This window comes from Monodelphis domestica, chromosome 2 (genome assembly GCF_027887165.1).
Source record: "Monodelphis domestica isolate mMonDom1 chromosome 2, mMonDom1.pri, whole genome shotgun sequence".
Classification (NCBI taxonomy): Eukaryota; Metazoa; Chordata; class Mammalia; order Didelphimorphia; family Didelphidae; genus Monodelphis; species Monodelphis domestica.
Window position 1 is genome coordinate 15,121,735 of NC_077228.1, and position 24,582 is coordinate 15,146,316.

Below are 24,582 nucleotides of genomic sequence, written 5' to 3' on the forward strand. Positions count from 1 at the left end.
AGCCTTTTTAATATAGATTAGCAGAGATTTATTTGTAATTCTCTGATTCCAGTCCAAAGTAGTGGTGTTAGCATTCTTCTCTATTTAATATTAAAAAGCTCAATGAGGCAGGAAAAAAAGCCATCTATACATCTGCTTCAAAGCAGAGTCTCCATATTCTGAAAGCAGGAGGAACATTGTTTTCTCAGCACTTGGAAGAAGGCCATCCAGATGAGAAATTATATGAACTCATGTTGGATTAAATGATTTGAATGGGGATGAAATCAAAAGGACTGAATTGACCAATAAAAGAAACATTCAAACATTAAAGCAATTTGTACTGAAAGGTAACCAAAATCACAAACCTAAATCCAGGCTGCTCTTTGGGATCGATTCGGGGTTCTCAAGGTCATCAAAAATGGCCTGGCACCTGTTGCCTTCAGAGGACGTGATGGAGGACAAAGAAAGTTTGCTAAAATTCTCGTTGATCTGGAGAGGAAGAGAAAGGAAAAAGTGTCAGAGCAGCATCGTGGGAGAAATAATGGGAAATGGACTTGGTTATCAGCCATTGATTTCCATTTGGAAAGTGGCAAGAAACATTTCTTTGACTGTCTTTTCTGAAAGAATGGAAGTTTGTGAAGGTAGGAATTGTTTGTGTCTTTGTACCCAAGATAACTCGCCACCATGTCTGGAAGACAGTGAAATCTCAGGAACTGACTGAAGATGGTTTTTGGATTCCACCTTGAGGTCCATCATGGCGGGCAATGCATTTTTCTGGGAGATGTTTATATTTTGCCATCCTTATTATAAATAATGGTGATACCTTGGAAAAAAAGTGGTGTTCAAAGGCAGCACTGCTAGGACAATTATTTATATTCTAATTACAATCATAATAGCAACAGCAGCAATGAAAAAGGAGGGTAGTAAAGAGGGAGAGACAGACAGTGAAAGAGAGAGAGGGAAGAGAAAGAGAAAAAGAGAGAGGGGGAGAGGGAGAGAGTGATAAAGAGGAGAGGGAGGGAGGGAGGGAGAGAGGGAAGAAGAGAGAGAAAGAGTGAGAGAGAGGGAGAGACAGAAAAACAGAGACAGAGACAGAGTGAGAGAGAGAGAGAGAGAGAGAGAGAGAGAGAGAGAGAGAGAGAGAGAGAGAGAGAGAGAGAGACAGAGACAGAGAGTGAGAAAGAAGGAGGGACAGAGGGAGAGAGAGGGAGGAGAGGAGGAAAGATAGAGAGAAACACAGAGAGAGACAGAGAGGCAGAGATAGAGAGATGGAGGAATGAAGGAAGAAGGGAGAGAAGTATTTCTATACTACTTTAAGGATTACAAAATGCTTTACATATTTCCTTTCATTTGATCTTCACAACAGCTATTATTATCCACTTTAACAGATGAAGAAGCTCAGGCTAAGAGGAATTATGTGACTACCTCAAGGTCACATAGCTTGTGTCTGAAAAGAGATATGAATGTAGGTCTTCTTGCCCCCAATCCAACACTTTTTCCTTCTGTGTTGTCAAGTCCAACATTGTCCCAAGCAAGACGCCTTTGGGTCTCCATAGTTTCCCAGATTCAGTCCAGGCCCTGTTTCCTTTCTCCCATTCAATTCTGGAACCAACTCATCATCAGTCTCCAGTGCCTGCACCAAATATACGCGCTAATAGACAAAGTCCTATAGACTTGCCACCCAACAATAGGTCATTTAATGAGGAAAGAAGAGAAATGAGGAAGGTGGCAGGAGACTGCACCCTCTTTTCCTTGACGAGTTACTGTTATGTGGAATAATATATAGAATCCAAGAAATGAATGATAGGAAGGAGAAGTGTAACAATCCCAGGGAGGTGAAAGTAAAGACAGGTAAATAGGTCAGGTGATCTACTGGTACCCATTCAATGGGAAAAGACCTACAGGAAGGCATCTAGCATCTTGAGGAGCACTTATGGGGAGAATGAAAGGGGGGATTAAGGTGAGAATTACATGGAGGGAGAATGTAAGAGTAGGCTGTAGTCTGTCCCTCTGAGGAAGTGCCACAGTAGATACAATGCTAATCCTAGAATAAAGAAGTCTGGAGTTCAAATCTGGTCTCAGAAACTTACTAGTCATATGACCCTAGACAAGTCACTTGACTGTGGCCTGCCTCAGTTTCCCCAACAATAAAATGAGAATAAAAATAGTTCCTACCCTGCCCCTAGGAGTTTGTATGGGTCAAATGAGGTAATATTTATGAAAAACAATTAGCACAGTGCTTGGCACATAGTAGGTACCATTTAAGTGCTTATTCCCTCACTTCTCACTGTCTACATGATGGAGATACCAAGATCAATATGATCATGGATCCTATGATCACAGATTTGACACTAGAGGGACCTCAAAGGTCACTGGATCAAATGCTTCATTTTTCAGAGGAAAGTGATATCAAGGGAGATTAAGTGCTTTGACCAAAGTCACATTGGATAGTGGCAGAGTAGTAGTAGTAGCAGTAATAAAAATAATAGTAGTAATAGTAATGATTAAAAATTATAGTAATAATAATTTATAATAGTGATAATAGTAACTACTAGTAATAATAGTGATGACAATAGCAATGATAGTAATAATAATAAAAATAATAAATAGTATTTACATGATGCTACAAGAGTCCCCTACATATTATCTCATTTGATCTTCATAACCACCCTGTAAAGTAAGTATTATTATCATTTGCATTTTTACAAATGGGGAAACTGAGGCAAGGAGCGCTTAAATGATTTGTCTAAGAACTGGCTGAGACAGGATTCAAAATCACATATTCCTAACTCTCAGCCTAGTATTCTATATCCACTGTGGTCTAATATAAGTAGATAAGAGAATTTTCAGGCTGGAAACTCTGGATGTTAATGTGTGTGACCTTAGTTAAGTCCCTTGCCTTCAATTTCCCCATCTGCAAAGTAAGGGGGTTAGATGAGTCCAGTTCAAAGTTTCTTTCCTTTCCAGCTCTAGAAAGAAAGCTCCATTGACCAGTCAAGAGAGAGGGCCATGGCTAGGAGGTCAGAAAACAGTTTCTGTTGCTCTAGGAGTGAGAGAAATTGAATGAGGACGAGCCATGTGACTGGGGATGATGAGAAAAAGGAAGTTCTTGGAGGCCAATATCATTTTTTCCAAATAAAAACATCAAAACAAACAAAAAAGGTCAATTAGTACTAGAGAAATCACCCTGAGGCAAAAGCAAACTAAATCTCCATTAGTCTGCACTCTCATATTCTACAATGAGACTCTGGAAACAAAAACATGAATATGAGATGCAGTTTGAAGTCATCCATGCTGGGCGCTGTTGGTGGTTTATGCAAAAATAGCTTAATGTGCTGGAAGCCTTGCAGATTATGATAGCATTAGAAGAATGCATGGTTCTTAGCCTCGAGCATAGGAGTCCCAATTTCCATGAACAAATATTACCTCTCCCCCCCCAAAAAAATACTTTACGTCTTAAAAAAATCCACTTAGGGTTGCCATCTTGGGGAATGGATTAATAACCTGAAATGGCATTAAGCAAGAAAGGAGAAGGGTGATTGGAAAGAGGTAAGAACTACCTTTTCAGATCTTCTTTTCTCTCTAAGCAAATATCACACTTCTCTGAAATAGTAAGATCATAGGACTGAAGGGTCATAGAGGCAGAGGAGCCTTTTCATCTATCGAGTCAATTACCTGCATTTTGCAAAATGTGGAAACTGAGGGCCAAGGAGATTAGGTGATTGCCCAGGGTCGTAAGTGCTGACTGTACTTTCACGTACACCCCCAACATTGTTCTCTTGAAGGGGGTTTTAAATGCTCCTTGTTCCCCACTTCCAGACCCATATTTCAGAAAACTCTTCCTTCTATGTTCACTCAGTTAAAATGTTCCACTTAATTCATATAACGGTTGCCACTGCGGCAAGAGCTTGACAGTCACAGAGTTATTCTCCCTCCTTTCTTACAGAATTCAGCAGTCTTTCTCTCTTCCCCAACTGCTGCCCTTATTCCAGACGGTTTCCACATCCACACAGATGCCCCTTGAAGCAAATTAAGCTCCCCGTTGCTCAGTGTCCTTAAATCCCACGACCCATTCCTGCAATCACCTAAGCCCACACACAGAGATTTCTCCATTACCCAGAATGATCCATTTCCTTCATCAAAAGCTCTGACTGTAACTTCCCATCACTCTATGGCTCCTCGTGCCTCATTCCTCCTACACCCATTATACGCCTTTACTGAGACCTCAAATTACCTCTGTCTCTCAGGACTCTGTCAGACCCTGCCATAACATTGCTTTCCTGCCTCTCCCATTTCTGCCCTGGCGTTGGCCAATTCAATTTCACATCATCCTCCATTCTCATCTTCCTCCCTCTGTGGTCCAATCACCACTCTTCTCTTGCCAAGCCTCAGTTCTGGTTTCTTCCCATCATCCCTCTCCCACATTTAAGAAGGAGCTGGAGAAAATGACAGAATAACTGAGCTCCCCAAATAGACTACAAATTCATGTAATCTAACTTCACCTGGACCTCACTGTAGCAAAACAATCCTTGGGTTCATCTCAATTGATTCCCTCTCTGGAGATTTAATCCCATCATGTCACAGATGAGGAAAACTGAAGTCCCAAAAGGGGAAATGACCTGCCCAAGTTATATCATCTTTGGCAGAGCCCAGCTTGGAAATATGATCCTCTGATTTCAAACCCAATGTTTTTCCAAGAGCATCAGGAAATCGAAAAGTATTTATTATTAATATCGGTTGCATTCCTGGCAAACAATGCAGGGTTAGCAGTTTCCAAAGGAATGTTTTTCATTCGTATATTTGAATATTTAATCATTCAGTCATGAAGTACCTATCGTGTTCATCAAAGGATGCAAGAAAGTGTTCCTATCCCCAATTTCTCTAGGAAAATGTCACGGATAAGGCACAGATAAATAAATACAGGCTATTTACAAAATAATTTAAAAGTAGTCCTTGTAATGGAAAACAAGATATTAAAATCTGGGGGAATCAGGAATATCCTCCTGAAAGGGGATGCTCTTGGTGGCTGTGATGGTGGGTCCCAAGGTGCTTGACCTGGAAAAGTTTTACACAGGACCTGACCCATGTACTCTGTGTTTGTCCTCAAATGACTGGTCCAGTCAGTCATCCAGTCAATTGAATACACAGAGGCCTCAGGGGATGTCTTTTCCAACCAAGAAAACTCTTGAACCCCATCTATATGTTAAGTCACAGAGGGTTCTTGGTCTGGGCTAGTGGAGAACCCACTCACCCTGATGAAATTCCAATCTATCACTATATGAAAGAAAGTAAGAGGACAAAAATGAGCTGTTGATCCCTTGGCTTTCATCTCAAGATACGTTGTCTCCCACAGAGTATTAGATAATATTTACCAAGGGGCCACAAGGGTACTTGTCACCTCAAAAATGCTGAAATCACAGTTAAGAGTGAAAAGTGCCGGCGGAATGCATGTACTTCTCATTCCTAGACCCTCTGAAGGAAAAGGAGAGGAAGGAGAAAAGGAGACACTCTAGAATTTCATACCATTGCCTCACTGCTGTATCTGTTCTGTGGTATCTCCTGGGGACTTGGGTGCATCATGGCTCTCAGATCATGAGCTTCATAGGTCCCTGGATGGCTTAGCCATTGGGTGCCAAAGTGAAAATCCTGGCTTGAAGGGAGGGGAGGATTGTCCTTGCCCAGCGATGAAGAATACAGATCCACGTTCTGAAAGATATCCTGGAAGTCATACACATCATCCACAAGCATCTCTCTCTCTTCCCCCACTTCGGGGGCTCGGGGTTTCAGGAAAGCATGCATCTCCCATGCCTCTTGAGTGTTGTCCATTTCATTTGACTGGACGTGGAATGTCCTTCCCAAGTCAAGGAAAGGCCTGTCCAAATCTTCTTCATGAAGGAAGGAATCATCTCGGAACTCCTACCGACAAGTGGGACAAAAAAGAACGAATGAGGACCTTAAGGCTGGCGTTTATATGAGACCAGTTTAGGAATTCCCACCCAAGTAGAACCCTTTTGGTTTCCCTCTAACTGCCCACCAGTATTCCACCCCCAACCCTGCTAGGACATTACATAGAAGTACGTCAGATCGGTCAGCTCCACTCAGGGCATGACTAGCTGACCTCCTTCCCAGGAGGGTGACTGGCACTAAAAATCAGTGGCAAGAAAAATGTGCCCTGGGCAAGGTGAGTGGTTAGTTACAAAGCTCTATTACACATTAACTATCTCATGACCTCCAAGATCTACCATTTCCATTTTAACTAGATGACAAAGGTGCTAAGAGTCACAATCTTCAACAATTGCCACTAAACTGTCAAAATTGAACTCTTCCCACCTGTGATGACCGCACGGCCCAAAAGAAAGACTAGCACACCAAAAGAAGGCAAATCCTACCAGTTTCTTTGAAGAACTGCTAGGCTACGGGAATGGAACATTAACCCAAAACAGAAGAATTGTCCAATATATTGGCTGGTTTTTCTGAAAAGGAGTGCTCTCTGGAAGTGGGTTGGGGGAGAGACACCAATCTTGGGTAACATTGGGCAAGACAATTAAACTCTCTAGGTCACAAATTTCTCCCTTATAAAATAGGGAAACTGGACTTGATAAACTTGGGGGCTCCTTTTACCTCCAGTTCTATGGCTAGGAGCCAACTGTATAACTGGTTCTAGTGTGAAGGACCCTGAGTTCAAATCATGCCTCTGTCTGATACTACCTATATGATCTTGGGCAAGTCACTTAACCTCAATGCGCCCATTTTTTTCATCCATAAAATGAACTATATATTGGCTTCTGGAATGCCTCATATCTCAATATCTATCTGAGGTTATCTAAGGACCAATCTGGCTAAGTATGGAAAGACCATTGATTGATGAATTCATCAATCAATCAATAAGCATTAAGAACCCCCTATGGGTCACATGAGAGGCAGAATGGTCTCAAAGCCAGGAACAGCTGGGACTGAGTCCCACTTTTGAAACATATAAGCTATGTGGCCCCAGACAAGTCATTTTGCCTCTCAATGAACTGAGTACCTCGAATATAACTTGTAGAGAAAGCGCCAATTTGTTTGCAAACAGGGAGCACCCTCTTCTAGTGCCATCCCAGCTTCAGTCCCTGTCCTTCCTTATATCCATCAGCCACTTTGCTAGACCAGCATATAATACCAAAGAGAAATTAGCCCTCATCCACAAGGATCATCTGCTCTACAAGGCAGAGATGACCCTTGTATAGCACTTACTCTGGGACAGACACTGTGCTAACTAAGCACGGTTGCAATGATTATCTCATTTGATCTCCAACAACCCTGGAGGGCAGGTGCTACTGTTATCATCTGCATTTTACAGAATGGGGGAAACTGAGGCAAGCAGGAATTAAGTCACTTGCCCTAGGATCAAATGACTTAACCTGACAACAAGCCTAAGACTAACCACTGTACCACCTAGCTGCCACTAAACAGAGAAAAGTACAGGCAGTATTTATTTTTAAATGTACATGGTCCTGCTGAGCAGGAGGGTACCGCTGCTTGGAGGGGTCCAAAAGACAATGACATTTTGACTATGACAACTCTCAAAGCCCACCCAGGAAACTACAGAGAAGACACAGCCATGGTGTGTGTGGAGGGACTATGTCTACCAACAAAATGTCAACTATTGGAAGGATACAGAAATCAGATTCTCTCTCGTACTGCATGAACCTGCCAGTGGCTAATCTCCTCTACCAGACTCTAAGCTACTCGAGGGCATGAAATTAGTTGTGCTTTCTAATATTTCACAGTAGCAGTAATGGGCTGAGATATCAGTACCAGGTCAGTGATGCTTTCCCCGAGTCCCTTTCCCAACCTGGAATTCCTTCTGAAGATTAATGACATTTGCTATAATAGATCTCATGAATATGATAGTTCTTCTTTACCAATTCTTTCCTTGCAACCAACCCTTCGAGACAAACAAACAAATAAGGAACAACAACAGGAGTTTCATCAATGAATTCAAGAATCCAAATACTGCCCAAGTTTAGAGCTCTTTATCCTCACATCAGCAGGGACAAAAGATGGTTTTATGGATTGCACAACCATAAAACATTACCTGGCCATACACTCCGACTTTAGATAAGGAAAGGGAAGTTAGTTGCTATAGGATTACTGATGTCGGACAGGGAAACATGTCAAATCATCAGCCTCAGGTGATTGAAAGTCAGACCTGGTTGCAAATCTGGCCTCAAACACTCTCTACCTCTGTGACCCTGGATAAGTCACTTAACCCCCATTGCTTAGTCTTTAATGCTTTTCTGTCTTGAAACCAACACACAGTGCTATTTCTAAGATGGAAGGTAAGGGTTAAAAAAAAAAGACTCGTCACTCCAAGCCCGTTATATTGCAGTGGAAGACTGAAACCCATAAAAGAAAAGAGTATTCTAGGATCTCATATTTTGTTCAGGGATGGCCTTCAGAGACAATCTAGTGATCATCTTTCATTTTATAGATGAGGAAATAGAGGTCCCAAGAGGGGAGGTACATTGGCCAATGGGTCACATAAAAAGTGGTTGAATCTGGATTTGAACTCAAGTCCTGATGGCTGGAGTATTACTCCTATTACATTATGCTTCCTTGTTCCATGACAAGGAATCCCTAATAGGACACTGAAAGGGGATCATTTTCCTAGAGAAAGCTATGTTTTTGTGGCACATCAGGACATTTTCAGAGTAGATACAAGAGCAAAGTAGTTTGCAGATTTGACAATAGTACTATGTCTAGTCTGGTGAAAAAAGGATACATCATCACTAATATAGATGATGTGCTCTTAGGGTTTGCAGAGTGCACTTGGATATGATCTCATTTGAAGCATGAATATCTGGTTCAGAAAAACAAGATGAGTTATGCGGTTGCCTGGTTACAGAATCTTTCCACAAGGATTAGTAGGATAAAAGTTCCTAAAAGGGAAGGATCAAACTTTTTCATTTTTGTGTCTTCAGCACCTACCGCAGCCAGACTTAGGACTTCATTGGTTGGGCAATTCTCAGATAAAGAAAAGAAATTCTCCAACCATTAATGCATGGTGACATCTCTTACTTAGAGTCACAGAGAACTGGGAACACGGGGAGCTTAAAGGACTTGCCCAGAGACAAACAGCTAATAAGGTCAAGGGAATAAGATGGGTAAGATGTGAATTCGTTTTCTTGACTCTCTAACCACTCAGTCTTTCATGATAATTGGCACTTACTAAATGCTTGTTAACTGACTAATTCACCGCAGGGTTCTGTTAAGAGGGACTCCACTGCTCTTGGCCAATTAAAAGAGGACCTATGGGGCAGCTAGGTGGCTTAGTGGATTGAGAGACCTAGAGATGGGAGATCTTGAGTTCAAATCTGGCCTCAGACACTTCCTAGCTATATAACCCTGGGCAAGTCACTTAACCCTGATTGCCTATTCCTTACTATACTTCTATCTTAGAGTTAATATTAAGACAGAAGTAAGGAGGCAGATAGGTGGCTCAGTGGAATTGAGAGTCAAACCTAGAGATGGGAGGTCCTGAATTCAAATTTGACCCCAGACACTCTCTACCTGTGTGATCCTGGATAAGTCACTTAACCCCAATTGCCTAGCCCTTATCACTCTTCTAGCTTGGAACCAATACACAGTACTGATTCCAAAACAAAAAGAAAGGATTAAAAAAACAAACAAACAGCACCTATTATGTGTAGCACTTTGTAGCAAAGCACTCCTACATTCAAGAGAAGGATCTTATGAAGGTTACATGAGTCAGGTTTTAAGAGATGCTACTTCAGTTTCCATCTATTCAGTAATTTGGAGGAAAGAAACAAGCAAGACAGAACTTCTTCCCTGGCAAAGCTCAGCCCAACAGTAAACTGACTTCTGAACTAAGAAACCAAGCCGCCCAATACCGAGGGTGCCTCCAGGATCAAAGAGGAATCCATTGACTCCAGTGGTTCAGAGTGGCCCGGCGTTTCTTCAAAAGCACTTGGTTGTAAGTCACAGGGTGTATTACTTTCCTCGTTCCCCTCAACCTAGAAAGAAAGCAAGAAATGTGTGCGATTAAAATAACAACAATGAAATTCTCCACTTTCTTGGAGTTGAATCTGAGGCTTTCTGGTAGGTAAAAGTATTTGGGATTTATCAAAAGCAAACCCCTGTGTGGAGAACACTAAAGGATGCGAATTCTTGTCCCCAGCAGGAAAAGAGCAAGCTGTATTCGTTCTCAAAAATCACAGACCAAGGAGTGAACATAACTATGAAGACTTGAAAGGGCCTGCAAATTTCCACCTGAAACTGGGAGTAGTGCCTCACCCAACATCCCAGAAATCATTCTGGGTAGTTATTCCGGCCCCACGGACTGCTTGCCAAACTACCGGCAGGGATGCTTTTTGGGGGACACGGCTGGACATAAAGGATGTGCCTTTTGACTGGAGAATGGCTAACCAAATCAGGAGGATGAATGGAATGGAGTAATTCCACAAATATGATAAAGGAAAGAAGCATAGAAAGATTCCCATGAACTAATGCAGAGTGGAATAAGTAGGACCAAGAACACCATATATACCATGACTGCAATGATATAAATGGGAAGATGCACAAAACAGTTCAAAGGGAAGACTAGAAAGTCACAAACATGCTTCAAAGAGGAAATATCAGGAGGCAACTCCCTACCCCACTCCTCTGCAGAGCTGAACAGCCCATAAATCTGGAATATTACATATATTGTCAGCTATTTTTTCTTCATGGTCACCAGATTTGTGGGTTGTTTGTGTTTTTTTTCCCTTGTTGAAAATATTATTTGTCATTTGAGACATTTCTTTGAGAGAGGAAAGGGGGAGGAACATAAGGGGAAATTTAGGCTATGTAGAAACAAAAAACGAATGAAATTTCCTTTTTTTTTTTACAAAACATGTTCATTTGACCCCCCCAAATCATCTCCTGTAAAAATTCCTATCTTGATATCCCCGTTTTCACCACAAGTAAAAGAGCAGAATCTTGAATAGGGAAAGGTTCTCTGAGACCTTCGTGTCCAGCCTATACCTCCAGAAGAATCTCCCCTAGAACATCCCCAAGAAGAAAGCATCCAGCCTCTAGCTGAAGACTTCCAATAAGATGGAGCCCATTGGCTCCCAAGGTAGTCCATTGCACTCTGGGTTAGGTCTGAGCATCAGGAAGCTTTTCCTCATATTGATGTTAAATCAGCCTCTCTCTGTAATGTACTGCTCCTGGGTCTGCCTTCTGGGGTCAAGAGTAACAAGTCGAACAACTCTTCCACATGATTGCACCTTCAATACTTGAAGTCTCCCTCCGTGTCTGCCCCATCGACCCTCAGCCCAGAAAATCTCCCTTCCCTCGCACTTTAACTAAGCCATATGTGATGATCTCAAGGCTTCTACCCTTTCGGTCACCTTCCTCTGTCCACTCGCCTGCTCTTCATTATGGTGTTCATGGGGAAGGGGGATCTGGCCCCAGAAAAGTACAACAACACCCTTTGCTTCTTCTTCCTAGACACCGGCCATATGTCTCATTAAAGGTGCCTGTGGTCTCTTGAGTTTGTACGACTTCTGTTTTGCCCCAAGGATAGACTGTAGGACATGGAATCTGGAAGAAAATCCTGCCTCAGATCTTTAATAGCAGTATCTCCCCAGGGGGAGTTATTGGACCTCTCGGGCCAATAACTAGAGATTGTCTCTTTCACCTCCCTAATCCTACCAGTTTTACAATTTGGAAACTGAGGCTAGAAGTGGTGGGGTAACTTTGCCCACATTCTCACAGGTAAGTCTCGGAAGCCCCACTCTGGGCAAGAAAAGGACTGGCATTTTTCAGCCCACAGTGGATTTGCAGTCTACTCTCTGCCGCCATGTTTTCTCTGTTTCATGGATCTAGGTCTTGCCTCCTCAGGTACTAGCACGTGAAGGTCCAAGGACTAAGGTCTGTTACACTTCTTTTGTCATGTTTCACCAGTTGCGCACAAGTAAGCAGTTACTAATTAAATGCAGGAAATGGGAATCTCTACAACTTTGTGTATTTAAAATATAAGGGCCCCAAAGAAGACCCACTGGTGGCTGCAGCCAAGAGGCATCTCACATCACAGCTTGTAAAGATCCAGCTGAGCTGAAAGAACAGCGAGGCGGAGGAGAACTCACTTAGCAGGAAAGAGTCACCCGGCTGACCTCTCTCCCAGTTTCTTCGTTGGCTCTAGCACCTAAGCCAACTGGCAGCCATGGTCTCAAAATGGGAAGCCTGGGGTGCTTCCATCCCACAACTAGTACAGCCTTCAGAGAAAGGCTCTGGGGCCCTCGGCTTTGTACAACTGCCTCCCTGCCAGAAACAGCAGGTCATCATTTTGTCTGGTTGAAGCCAATTCCTGCTCTTTGTTTTTCTTTAAAACACTGCCTGGGCCTCACCTACCAGTCCTGCTCTGAGTGTAAAAACCTCTTTTGAAAGAGACCACAAGTTCCAGAGGTTGCCAGACATCCCCTGTCTTTAAGCACATGAGCACCCAGGAATCTGGGTCATTCCTGCCTTCCAGCAAAGAGCCAGCGGGGTCCCCAGGCCACAAAAAGGTTCTCATCACATCAGAGGAAGAAGAAGATGGCTTTTCAAGCCCTGATTGTTCCTATAAGCATCTATTGATAGATTTGACACTTAGAGCTCACTTCAATTAAACAAGCGGTTATTAACCAACTACTCTTGCAATCTGTTACCAAACATATATATGTATATATACACTGACCACATCGTAGGCTCTTCAAGGTCCGAGGTTGGAAATTGGGCATTGAAAGGAATTTAACACTCCTTACACCCAAAGAGCTTCCATTCTACTGGGCAGAAATCAACTTGGATGAGGGCAGCAAAAATTTGGAGAAAAAGATGGAAGGATTATGATGTGAATGAATGAATGAATGAATGAATGAAAGAATGAAAGAATGAAAGAATGAATGAATGAATGAAAGAATGAATGAATGAATGAATGAATGAATGAATGAATGAAAGAAAAAAACATGCTGAGTGTTAACTTTTATATAAAGTACTATGTTTGGGCTGAGGAGGAAGATAATGGGAGAAATGAGGGAACTGGATGACTGGACCTTTATTTTATTTCCAATCTTCTTTTCAATGAATAATCTCAGAACGGTCAAGGGTAGAATTTGATGCAATTCAATCAATTCAACAAACATTTACTAGTCACCTCTTAGAGGTTAAATATTATGCTAGACCCTGGGGATAGGGAGATAAAAAGTGAGCCAGTCTCTTACCCTCAAGAAGCTTACATAGCGGGGAAGAGAGGGAATGCCATATACCCACAGAAGTAAATTCAAAGTCTACAAAAGCACAAAGGTATCTCAAGAGGGAGACAGCATTAACAACTGGGGAATGGGAAAAGGATTTGTGTAAGAGGTGGCACCTGAACTGGGGCTCTGTGAGGAGGCAGAGCTTCTAAAGCCTAGGGGGCTGTCCTGGCAAAGGCCACAGAGGTCCAAGGTAGAATACCGTAGATGGAGGATGGCCAGTTTGATTGCAAAGGAGAGAACACAGTGGAATTCTAGATTGCCTCTTTCACCTCCCTCCAATCCTACCAGTTTTACAATTTGGAAACTGAGGCTAGAAGTGGTGGGGTAACTTTGCCCACATTCTCACAGACAAGTTAGCACCGACAAGGTGAAAAGTCCCAGGCACGCTCAACTCTAGGTAGCAAAGCACATTGAATCACCATGTCCTAGGTTGGGTGCTCAAAGGTTGCGAAGAGGAAATCAATTATGTGAAAATGATCCAGATCAAGTTCCAGAATTCTTTCCCAATGAGTCACCATCCTGTTATCTAGGAATTCCCAGGACACTGAGATGGCTTTCACCCACATAATGACTGTGCCAGAGTCCATCAGACAAAAATCCCACCAAGGACACAACAAAGGCAGGACTTCAGGCAGAGAATGTCTGGAAGTAATGTTACCCATTCATTTTGCCAAACTTTATTAAAACTACCCTGTGTGCAGAACACTATGCTAGATACTGAGGAGATATATAGTCCAACTAAACACCAGGAGTTCAGTTTCTCCCTACTGCCAAAATAAACCATAAGTTCATCTATCAGGTATATAAAGCCCCTTCTCATGGGGTTTCAATCTTTCTTTGCAGACTCATGCTCCTTGCTTTCTGTTCATTTGCTAAATATGCCAGCAAAATGGTCCATATACAACACTTCATCTCCCACCACCTGTTCTTTATCTAGGTTTGTTTCCCTCACCTCCTTCCTATCCTCAGGACTTGTAAACTCTTCAACCAAGCTTATGTGCATTGACTCCTACCAGAGACCTTTCTCGAACCTTCCAATTAATCCTCTCCCTTCATCTCCAAATGGTGGTGGTTAGGGTTTGTATTTACTTCTGTGTCCTTATTGTTTCCCCCCCAAGTTGTTGATGACAAGAACTTCTTTGTTTGTCCTTTCATCCTTGTGTTTTTCCCTTCTTAGCTAGGACCTGAACCCAGAATAGCACTCCTTAAATGATTACTGAATTGAATCAAACCAACACAAGCCATACAAGGAAGTGGCAAAATAAAATATTCGATCTGTATAGCTCAAGGAAGAAAGTTGTCAGCAGCCAGAGTTTATCGGGGAAATCTTCCAGAAAAAGGTAGAATTTCATTTTGATTAAAAAGAAGATGAATAAATCAACCTAAAGAGAAAAAGGAGGTGAGGACATTCTAGGAAATAGCATGAGCAAAGGCTGTGAGGTGGGAAAGCTAAAGGCACATTCAGGGAACAGATAATTTTCAAGTTTAGCTACAGTATAGAATGGATAGGAAAGGATTTTATCAATCAAAAAGAGTATTTCAATATCTTCCTGGCAGGTGGGTGATATAGTGGTTACAGCTCCACACACAGAGAAAGGAAGACCCATCTCTGTCACTAAATAGCTATGTGACTCTGGGCAAGTCATTTAACCTGTCTTCCTCAGTTTCTTGATCTGTAAAATGGGGAATATAGCACTTACCTCCCAGAGTTGTTGTAAGATCAAATGAGATATTTGCAGAGAGCTTTGTAAACATGAAAGTTAATGTTAGCAATTATTATCATTAACTGGACAAGAGGCGTTTTGTACGTGCACCAGGGATACCAAAGACAAAATAAGGAACCATTTCCCTATTTTCTCAAGGAATAGCCATTCTAAAGAGGAAGACAAAGTAGAAAGAGGTAAACACAAAACACAAGAAGCTGGAAAAACCCTATAGATGAGTAATTCCTCCCACTTGAGACCATTTGATTTGAGGTCAATAAAACAGGAACCAAGGCTAGAAGAGAACAAGTTTAATTAGCATCAACTGGGGGTCAACTACCAGGTAGTTAGGAAGTCCACACAGATCAAAGGGAGATAATGATTTTTATACAGCCTTAGGGTAACATTACAGGAGGCTAAAGGAACCTTTCAAGTGAGACCTACTAAATCACTTTCCTAATTTAGGAGGTTGAGTATAGGATTATCAGGTGATGAGGGAAGGAAGAAAAGAATGTCTTCATATTGGGGATATAACCTGTTAAACTTGTTGTCCTAGGAGTTACCAAAGATCAGATTTATTCTGATGAGGATGTTTATCTGTAATCACAGAAGACCATCTTGGTGGGGCAAGACATCACTAAGACCTCCTTTATGATAAGAATCCAGGAGTTGATCCAGTTTTTAAATAAATACAGACTGAGGGTTTGTCTATTTACACAATCCTGTAGTTTCCCTTCTTTGCCCTCTAAGGTTATTTTTTTTCTGGGGAGGAAATGTATCTCCCAAACAGCATATAGATTCTGCTCATTTCTTCCACAGAGGCTGCTGAAGTAATCCAAGAAGGTAAAGCAAAGTTTCTACACTATTATTGAGGCACTGAGAAGAGAGGAGAGTATGCATGTAAGGGATATTGTCAGTTTTTCTTTAGGAGGACATGGTATTGTAGAAATAAATCAGAAGGCACTACACCTTCTCTTGATCTGCAAGAACCACTAAAGCCTGGGAACATGCCTAGTACTTGATCCAAGGATAAGAAACATCATTTGGAAAATGTTAAACTTAAGCCAAGTCAATCAATCAACTTCTGTTAAGCACCTACTGTGTGCTAAGAACTGGAAGTCCCTTCTGTGTCAAAGGTTTGACTTAGTCTACCTATATATTTTTTTAATTTTAGACTATTCATTTAACCCCACTCTACTGCTCCCTTCCCTATATTTGGGAGCAAAATCTTCATTTTTAAGAGAAATTCAAACTTGTAAGAAATCAGTTCCAAACTACAGCTAGTGAATTCTGAGGAGAACCCAGAAAGAGAAATGCTGATATTGTCTAGGGCCACCTAGAGATAGATAGCTTTCTTGACATACACACAAACACACATGCACACACAACACATGATTGGCATATAAACAATGACTATGTCTCTAGGCAACTGGAAATATAGGTCAATTCCATGAAAGAGAGGTCATAGCTAGAGCCAGAAATCTCACAGTTGAAAGAAATGACCAAATGCAGAGTGGGTGAAGAGAAAAGGAGGGAGATAAGGAGTAAGGACAGATAATTTAATAGTTTAGGGATGATGGTCGATGGACTGCTGAAGAAAATACAGAAAGAACAAAATTGAGGACTCGCTCCAACTAAGAATCTAAAACTGAGACAAAGAAACCCTGGAGTTTACTAGTGAAATTAGGACTAACAAGAATAGGAAGACTAGAAGGCAGATATTAGACTTCCAAAAAGCTCTCCTGATTCTCCTAGTTGTTAATCTCATCCTCTCCACAAATCACTTTGTATTTATTTCTCTATATCCTATACTTCTCTGTGAAAATATAAACTCATCCACAAATATGTACTGATAACCATGTACCAGGCACGAAGCTGGGTACTGGAGATGTAAAGACAAAATAATGAAATTGCTTATCTTCTAAAGGAGCCACCTTTCTATCAGAAGAGAGAGTAAGTGTAAATATGTAGACAAATAAATATATGGAAGGTAGAGGGTGGGCAGGCACTGGCGGTTGGAGAAATAAAAAAAGATCTGTGAACCATATTGCCCAGAATAGAAAAGAAGCCTCCCAAAGGAAAACACTGTTGTTGGTTTTGTTTGTTTGTTTGTTTTATTTGTAAGCACTATTCCTGGCATAGAGTAGCAGCCTTAAAATGCCTGTTGAAGGGCAAGTAGATGGCTCGGTGGATAGCATCAGATCTAGACGCAGGAAGTCCTGGGTTCAAGTCTGATCTCAAATACATCCTAGCTGTGTGACCTCGAGCAAGTCACTTAACCTCCATTGCCTCTCTCTTACAAATTGTCTGCCTTAGAACTGATATTTAATAATGATTATAAGATCGAAGGCAAGGGTTTAAAAAAAGGCTTGTTGACAGATAATGGTGAGTAGTGAGAAAGGGGTATCAGAGGAAGGCAACTTTTTCCACAATATATAGAAGTGAGGGAGAGGAGAAATAGGGAGTAAGAGCTAAGGTCAAGTCAAGAGTTTCTTTGAGATTGAGAAGCATAAAAAACATTTATCAATAGATGGAAGGGAACTAGCAGAGAATGAGAGAATAGAAAGTGAGAAAATTAATTCCAGGATCCAGGTGTAGGAGGGAATATGAAAAAACAATAATAATAATAACAGCTGGTGATGATATAGTGCTTTAAGGTGTTTTACAAACATACTCCTAGGTTCCTCACCACAACCCTAGGAGGTGGGTGTTTTAATTATGTCCATTTTACAGATATGGAAATGGAAACTGATATGCTCATAGTCACATAGCCAGTCTGGGGGCAAGAATTTGATCTCAGGCATCAAGGACCTCAAGTCCAACCCCCTCTAAACCACCAAACCATCTAGTTGCCTCAAGATCAGAAATGCAGGTGAGTGGGCAGGTAGGTGGCTCAGTGGGAACCTCAGGAGGCCTGGGGTTCAAATCTGGCCTCAGACACTTCTAGCTGTGTGACTATGGGCAAGTCACTTCACCTTCTAGTTTTTCCCACTCTTCTGTCTTAGAACCAATACCTAGTATTGATTCTAAGATAGAATTGTGAATTTTAAAAACTAAGACTGTACTTTAAAAGATTTGATTTAGCTATTTCCTTATTGTAACAATGGAGATACTTGGTCTAACAGAATCAGGAATGGTTTGTGAACTTGTAAATTACTCCGCCCTAATTAGACATACTTTAGGGGAAGATGAAGTTGTAAACTCCTGATTGAACAAAAGGTACTTAACTCATACCTTATAGTGAAACTAAAACTTAAGCTAAGTCTATTTTTAGATCTAATACAAAAGGATGTTAGGTACCTAAAAGGTTAAATTAATCACAAAAAGGTCAAGTAACTCACAAAAGGTAAGCTTAACAAAGAAGTGTGAAGTACCTCAGAAGATATAATCTAACCAGAGAAGGTGAGAACTAAAGAGTGGACAGTCCTGGAGAAAATCTAATCAAAGAAGGTAAGAACTAAAGAATAGGTAGTCCTCGAAAAAGCATCTACTATGATTGGTAGATGTGAAAATTTAGGGGAGGTGACATAAGAGAAAATTTCTTTAAAAGGAAGCTAAAAAAGTCAGTTCAGGCAATTGAATTCAGTTCGGAGTGCAATTGGATTCGGAGTTCAGTTCAGGACTGGAACGCAGCCTGGAGGATCTCACTCATCACTCAGACAGCTTCCTTGGAGACGGTCTTGTGGTGAGTGATAAGACTAACTCCCTTTCCCTTGGGCTCAGGGAGGCCACTTTGGCCTAGGCCTTTAACTACTGCCTGGCTCAGCCTGAGCCAGAGCAGTTTAAATTAATTCTCTCTCTCTCTCTCTCTCTCTCTCTCTCTCTCTCTCTCTCTCTCTCTCTCTCTCTCTCTCTCTCTCTCTCTCTCTCTCTCTTCCTTAATTCCTTCTCTCTCTATTAATTAAAATCACCATAATTCCCAGCTGACTTGGGTATTTTATTATTTGGGAATTTTCCCCGGCAACCAATTATTTAGATTTCAAGTCACAAAACTAAAATTATCCTTACCGAATGCAAGTTTAAAAAATGAAAGAAAGGCAAATGAACAGATCAGCTTTTGTGATAAGATAGATGGGAAGGTGGGTGACAAGGCAGAGAAGTTTTTCATGTCAGAGGGCCACCATATTTGTAAAGTAGTAAAGTAAACCAAGTCATCTACTAAAACTGTTGGAATTAGGATTGAACAAGAAGGTAAATGGAGAGATGAAAAGATTTAGGGCAGTCATTGTCGAAGATGCGGCAACCATCCTATGAGATGAGTGCTACTATTCTTCCCCTTCTAAAATCAGGAAACTGAGGCAGAGAATTTAAGAGATCTGCCAGGGAACACAAAGTTAACTTCTAAATCAAGACTGGATTCAAGTTTTCCTGATGACAAGACCAAGTCCAAAACTATGATTATATCTGTGCATTCATGTATATGTTAATAAATGCAGATGTGTATAAATGAGGCAGCATGGTATAGGAGATAGAGATGGGGATCAAGGAAGTTTGAGGGTCAGCTCATGCCCCTGAAATATGTGAGCTATGTGAGCCCAGGGAATTCACTCAACTTCTCAGGGCCCCCAGGAAATGCTCAAGGACTTATGAGTTGAAGGACAGATGCCGCTAGGTTTTGGTAGGGGTACTGCTTCAATGCCAAAAAAATCAAAGGTTCGGTTAAAAAATATACATATATCCACAAACCCATACATACACGTATACACCCACAGATGCATTTATATTCCTATATCCCTATATGTGTGGGCAGCTTCCTTGAAGAAGCATCTCAGAAGCCACTACATGTAGCAAGACAATGCACACCCCCAGCCATTCACTCTCTCTTCCTCGGTGTGTGCACATGTTTAATTGTCAGCATTTCTGACCATTTGTCCATGTGTCTTTCTGTCTCTCACCTGAACAAAGTAGGTTCCCCTGAACCCAACACAAGAGCTCCACATGGACCAGCATGAACACAGATTGAATATGAAAAGGAGCTGAGGAGTCAGAGTGAAAACCCAACATCAAGGATGCTCCTTACCACCAAGGGCTTGCAGATGCCCAGGCTCACTCTGCCCGGCGGTAGAGCCTTTAGTATCTCCACAGCTTCAGTGAGCGTGACATCCTCCAGGGAAAGATTGTTGACAAAGACCAGACGGTCCCCCGGCAGTAATTCCCTCCCTCTTTCAGCTTCACTATTGGCTACCAGGGAGCGGATCACAATCACAGTCCGAGTTGGATCCAAAGGGTCCTGAAGAGAGAATCAGAGAAGAAAGACATCAGCATCATCTTGACAATTACCAATTCAAAACAAATTCTTTTTAATAACTGGTGGGTTTTTTTTTTTGGTTTATTCTCTTTTTTAAAAATTTTATTTAATTAACTAATTTAGAATATTTTTCCATGATTCCATGATTCATGTTCTTTCCCTCCTCTCCCCCCAACACTCCCATAGCCAATGAGAAATTCCACTGGGTTTTACATGTGTCATTAATCAAGTCCTATTTCCATATTATTGATAATATGGATAATAATAATAGTGATAATTGATCACAAGGGTGATTGCTTAGAGTCTATATCCCCAATCCTATCCCCATCAACCCATGTAATCAAGCAGTTGTTTTTCTTCTGCATTTCTACTCCCACAGTCCTTCCTCTGGATGTGGAGAGCATCTTTCTAATAAGTCTCACTGCATTGTCCTAGGTCACTGAATTGCTGCTAGTAGAGAAGTGCATTACATTTGATTGTACCACAGTGTATCAGTTTCTGTGTACAATATTTTCCTGGTTTTGCTCCTTTCACTCTGCATCAATTCCTGGAGGTTGTTCCAGTTCACATGGAATTCCTCCAGTTCATTATTTCTTCAAAACAAATTCTTAATAAGCAATTCCTAAATGCTACGTGCTATACCATGAACTGGGCATAAAGTTATAAAAAAGAAAATGGTTCTGCCTTCAACGATAATAACCAGTAAGTTATTATAAATCATAAAAAATAAAAAAGTCAATAAGTTATTATGAGATACCCACAGTCATTGAAATAATTTAAACCATTACTTGCTACATGCCAGAAGAAAAATATATACTATGGTGATAATGTCCACCCTTAAGGAATTTTTCAACCAACTTGTTGTGCTCAAGACACAGCAATAGACAGAAAAGATTTATTAAGCACCAGATGTGCACCAGACATTTTGATAAGTGCTGGAATGCTTTGCCATTTCTTTTTCCAGCTCACTTTACAGATGAGAAAACTGAGGCAAAACAGGGTTAAATGACTTTCAGGGCAATAGCTGACTTGAGTCCTGGAACTCTATTCACTGCCCTACCTATCTATGTATCAACACACATTTATTTTATTTAAAAAAAACTCTTACCTTCTGTCTTAGGATAATTACTATGTGTCAGTTCCAAAGCCAATGAAAATGGCTAGCAAAGAGTGTGTCCTTCTCTAGGCTCGGCTCGGAGTCAATCCACTGAGCCACCATGCTGTCCCCCATACACATCTATTTTAAAGACAAAATCCTGGCTCCCCAAATCCAGCCTTACCAGCTCCATCGCCTTCAGAACTAGCCCATATAAAACGATGAAAAACTAAATATAGCTAATGCAAGCTTCACCCCCCTTGAAAAGGACCAGAACTCAACATTCACCCAGCGAGCAGTCCTTCCCTATTCTACCCACTTCTGCTCTGATGACTTTATTACAGAGAAACACCACTGGAAGATGGGAAATCTTAGTAACTCAAGAGTATTACTGCTGGCATCTCCAACAAAATCATCCTGAGAAAGTGGTTCTGGATCCCAATGACAATGCTACTTAATTAACAGACAGAATCTGTCAGAGACTAGTGAAGGGGGGAAATGGTAGGGAAAGGCTGTGGGAAGATCGTGGGGATGATGGTGGGAAGCATCTGAGCAATCCTCGAAGGACTAAGTCCTTCTGGTGTGTTTCTTTGCATGTGTTCCAAACCCTGCAAACGATGGGGCCTCATTTAACACCAGAGGACCCAAGATCCAAAGTGCTCTCCTCCTCCAGAAAGAGAACTGTGGTCCGCCGAGTGCAGAACAAAGAAAATTGTTTTTAACCTTTCTTTATTTTTCTTAAGTTTTATTCTGTGTGTTTTCTTTTGGAACATGGCTAATGTGGAAATGTGCTTTCCATGACCTTACAAGTTTAAACAAGGCTCTATTGCTTGCCTGCTTCTCAAGGGGTAGAGGAGGGGTGGGAATTTAGAATTCACGTTTTTTAAATTAATGTTTAAAACATGTTATATGTAATTGGGAAATAGTTAATAAAAGAAATTATATTTTATAAAAAACAATGGGAGCTGCTCCTGGGACAACACTTTGTTTGAAACCTGCCTCTCCTTCCCTGCATCAGCAAGTTAGTTTCCATGCAGTCTTGGGGATTTCTAGCAAGTGTCCATGTAAATAAACCTCATATTTACAGAGGCACAATCCTCTCTGGATCATGGACCCCTCCCTTTGGCAGGAAGTCCGGGGAAGCCTGGGAACCCCGGCTCCAAATTACGGTTTGACATTGAGAAAACAGAAATGCACAGGATGACGAGGGAAAAAATTCTCCTGAAACATAATCATCAAAATAAGAAAATGCCAACTTCCTGGAGCCCCGATGAAGAAGCCACAATCCACAGAGACGAAGCCTTCCCTGAAAGAAGCCCGGCTTGCCTGTGGGCATTGACACACTCGTGTTTTCAAGTAGAGGGAGCTCTTGCCTCGGCAGAGAAGGAGCTGAAGGGAAGATGGCAGGCAGGTGTATCGGGGGGCCATCTCGGCAGTAATATAAAGGACCTGTCTGCTCGGGCCCCAGCCACCATGAATCACAACACACTTTGCATGCTCAAGTATGAAACCATTCCAGTTGAGGCTTGACACTGTAATAAATAAGCTCGACAATTATCTCTTTCATTTAAGGTGTCACTCAGTGACAAAAGACTTGGGAATATATCCTTCTTCTCAGGAGGAGAAGGGGGACAACAAGCCACCTCACAGGGTACCTCCCTTTGCTCAAACTTAATATATACTGAAAGGCAGCTGGGAGACAGACCCTCATGGCCCTAAGTACTGTCTCTTTCTTAAAGGAGAAATAGAGCAAGATATAGGGGTGACTTCACCCTAGAGTCCAGCCTCTGACGCATACTGCTTTGTAGCCTGGGGAAACTGCTTGACTTCTCAGTACTTGAATCCCAAGGGGGTGCCACAGTGAATAAAGCACCAGACCTGGAGTCAGGAAGACTAATCTTCCTGAGTTCAAATCTGGCCTCAGATACTTCCTAGCTGTGTGCCCCTAGGCAAGTCACTTAACCCTGTTTGCCTCAGTTTCCTCATCTACAAAATGAACCGTAGAAGGATACTCTAGCATCTTTGCCAAGAAAATCCCACACAGAGTCACAAAAAGTCAGACACAACTGCAACGACCGAACAACAACTGACTAAGCATTCCACTGAAATAATGTGCTCTAAAGGGGTGTTACTACTGTCATTTGGGGCAAAGGAGGTCTACGAGAACTTGTGATTTAATCAGCTGACTGAGGAAACTGTTTACTGACACAGATTGGCAATGGGGGAGTAGGAGATAAAGGGGGAAGGGTGGCCCCTACCAGTGGTTACACAGACCAAATTCAAGACCAAAAGATCTTGAATTCATGTCTTCCCAAACTCTATCCACGATGCCATAAAGTGATAATGGTCAAGTTGATGTAGAAAGTGGACTCTCCAACAACTGGTGATAAGCTACAGGCAATCAGAGGGTCCCAGAGCTCTGCCCCTTAGGGGTCTGTGTGCCCTTGGGTGAATCCCTTCTTTACAGCACAGCCTAGTAGATAGAGGGTCAGTTGCAGAGTCAGGGGACCTAAATTGACACAGATGTTTGCTTTGCTATGGGACCCTGAGTTTCATCTTTAAAAGGATGAACAACCTCTAAGTCCCTTCCAATAGGACGCTCTCTGAGCAGCCTCAGTTTTCCTCAATTATAGAATAAGTGGGTTGGACTAGGAACCCCTGAAGTCCCTCCTTGCTCCAAATCTGTGGTTCTGGGATATAGAAAGAGTTACATCATGGAAAAGCCAAAAACACGCTATTCCATTGTACAAATGAGTGGCTTTCGTCTTGCTAGTAAGACCAGCCGGTCTCTTCCAGCCCTCTGACAGCTGCTGTGGGTGACCTGCCAGGGTATGATTTACTCAGAACATGAGTCAAAAGAATTTATCAGAGCGGGATCTCTTTAGGCTCAGATGAATCTGCCTCTTCTTGGTCCGCAGCTCAGAGAATCAGAAAAGAATTTCTTCCCTCTCAGCCCCCTCAAAAGACAACCAAACTAATCAATAATTTCTGACTCTCTCTCTTCCTCCATTATTGTGATTGTTCAGTTATTACAATTATGTCCGACTCTTACTAACCCATTTGGGTGTTTTCTTGGCAAAGATGCTGGAATGCTTTGCTATTCCTTCTCCAACTCTTTTCACACATGAGGAACTGAGGCAAACAGGGGTGACTTGCCCAGGACCACACAGCTAGTCTTCTTGACTCCTATCCCAGCTGTGCCCTCCCCAAGGGTGCATGCCCCCTTTCATGTCCTGAGGGACTATGGCTAACACTGTATTCTTCCCTGATAGCTGG

General features: G+C 41.8%; 1 protein-coding gene across 4 annotated transcripts in view; it reads right to left on the reverse strand.

The window, feature by feature from the left end:
* The window catches only part of PATJ (PATJ crumbs cell polarity complex component), a 364,450-nt gene that overhangs the window by 228,225 nt on the left and 111,643 nt on the right, over positions 1 to 24,582 (reverse strand). For all 4 annotated transcript variants that reach the window (XM_056814120.1, XM_056814123.1, XM_056814122.1 and 1 more), the window contains exons 18-21: positions 19,983 to 20,192; positions 9,873 to 9,995; positions 5,503 to 5,895; positions 345 to 468 (exon numbers count right to left, since the gene is read on the reverse strand). In XM_056814120.1, the coding sequence (XP_056670098.1) occupies positions 345 to 468; positions 5,503 to 5,895; positions 9,873 to 9,995; positions 19,983 to 20,192 (850 nt within the window). The remainder of the gene's footprint in view (positions 1 to 344; positions 469 to 5,502; positions 5,896 to 9,872; positions 9,996 to 19,982; positions 20,193 to 24,582) is intronic.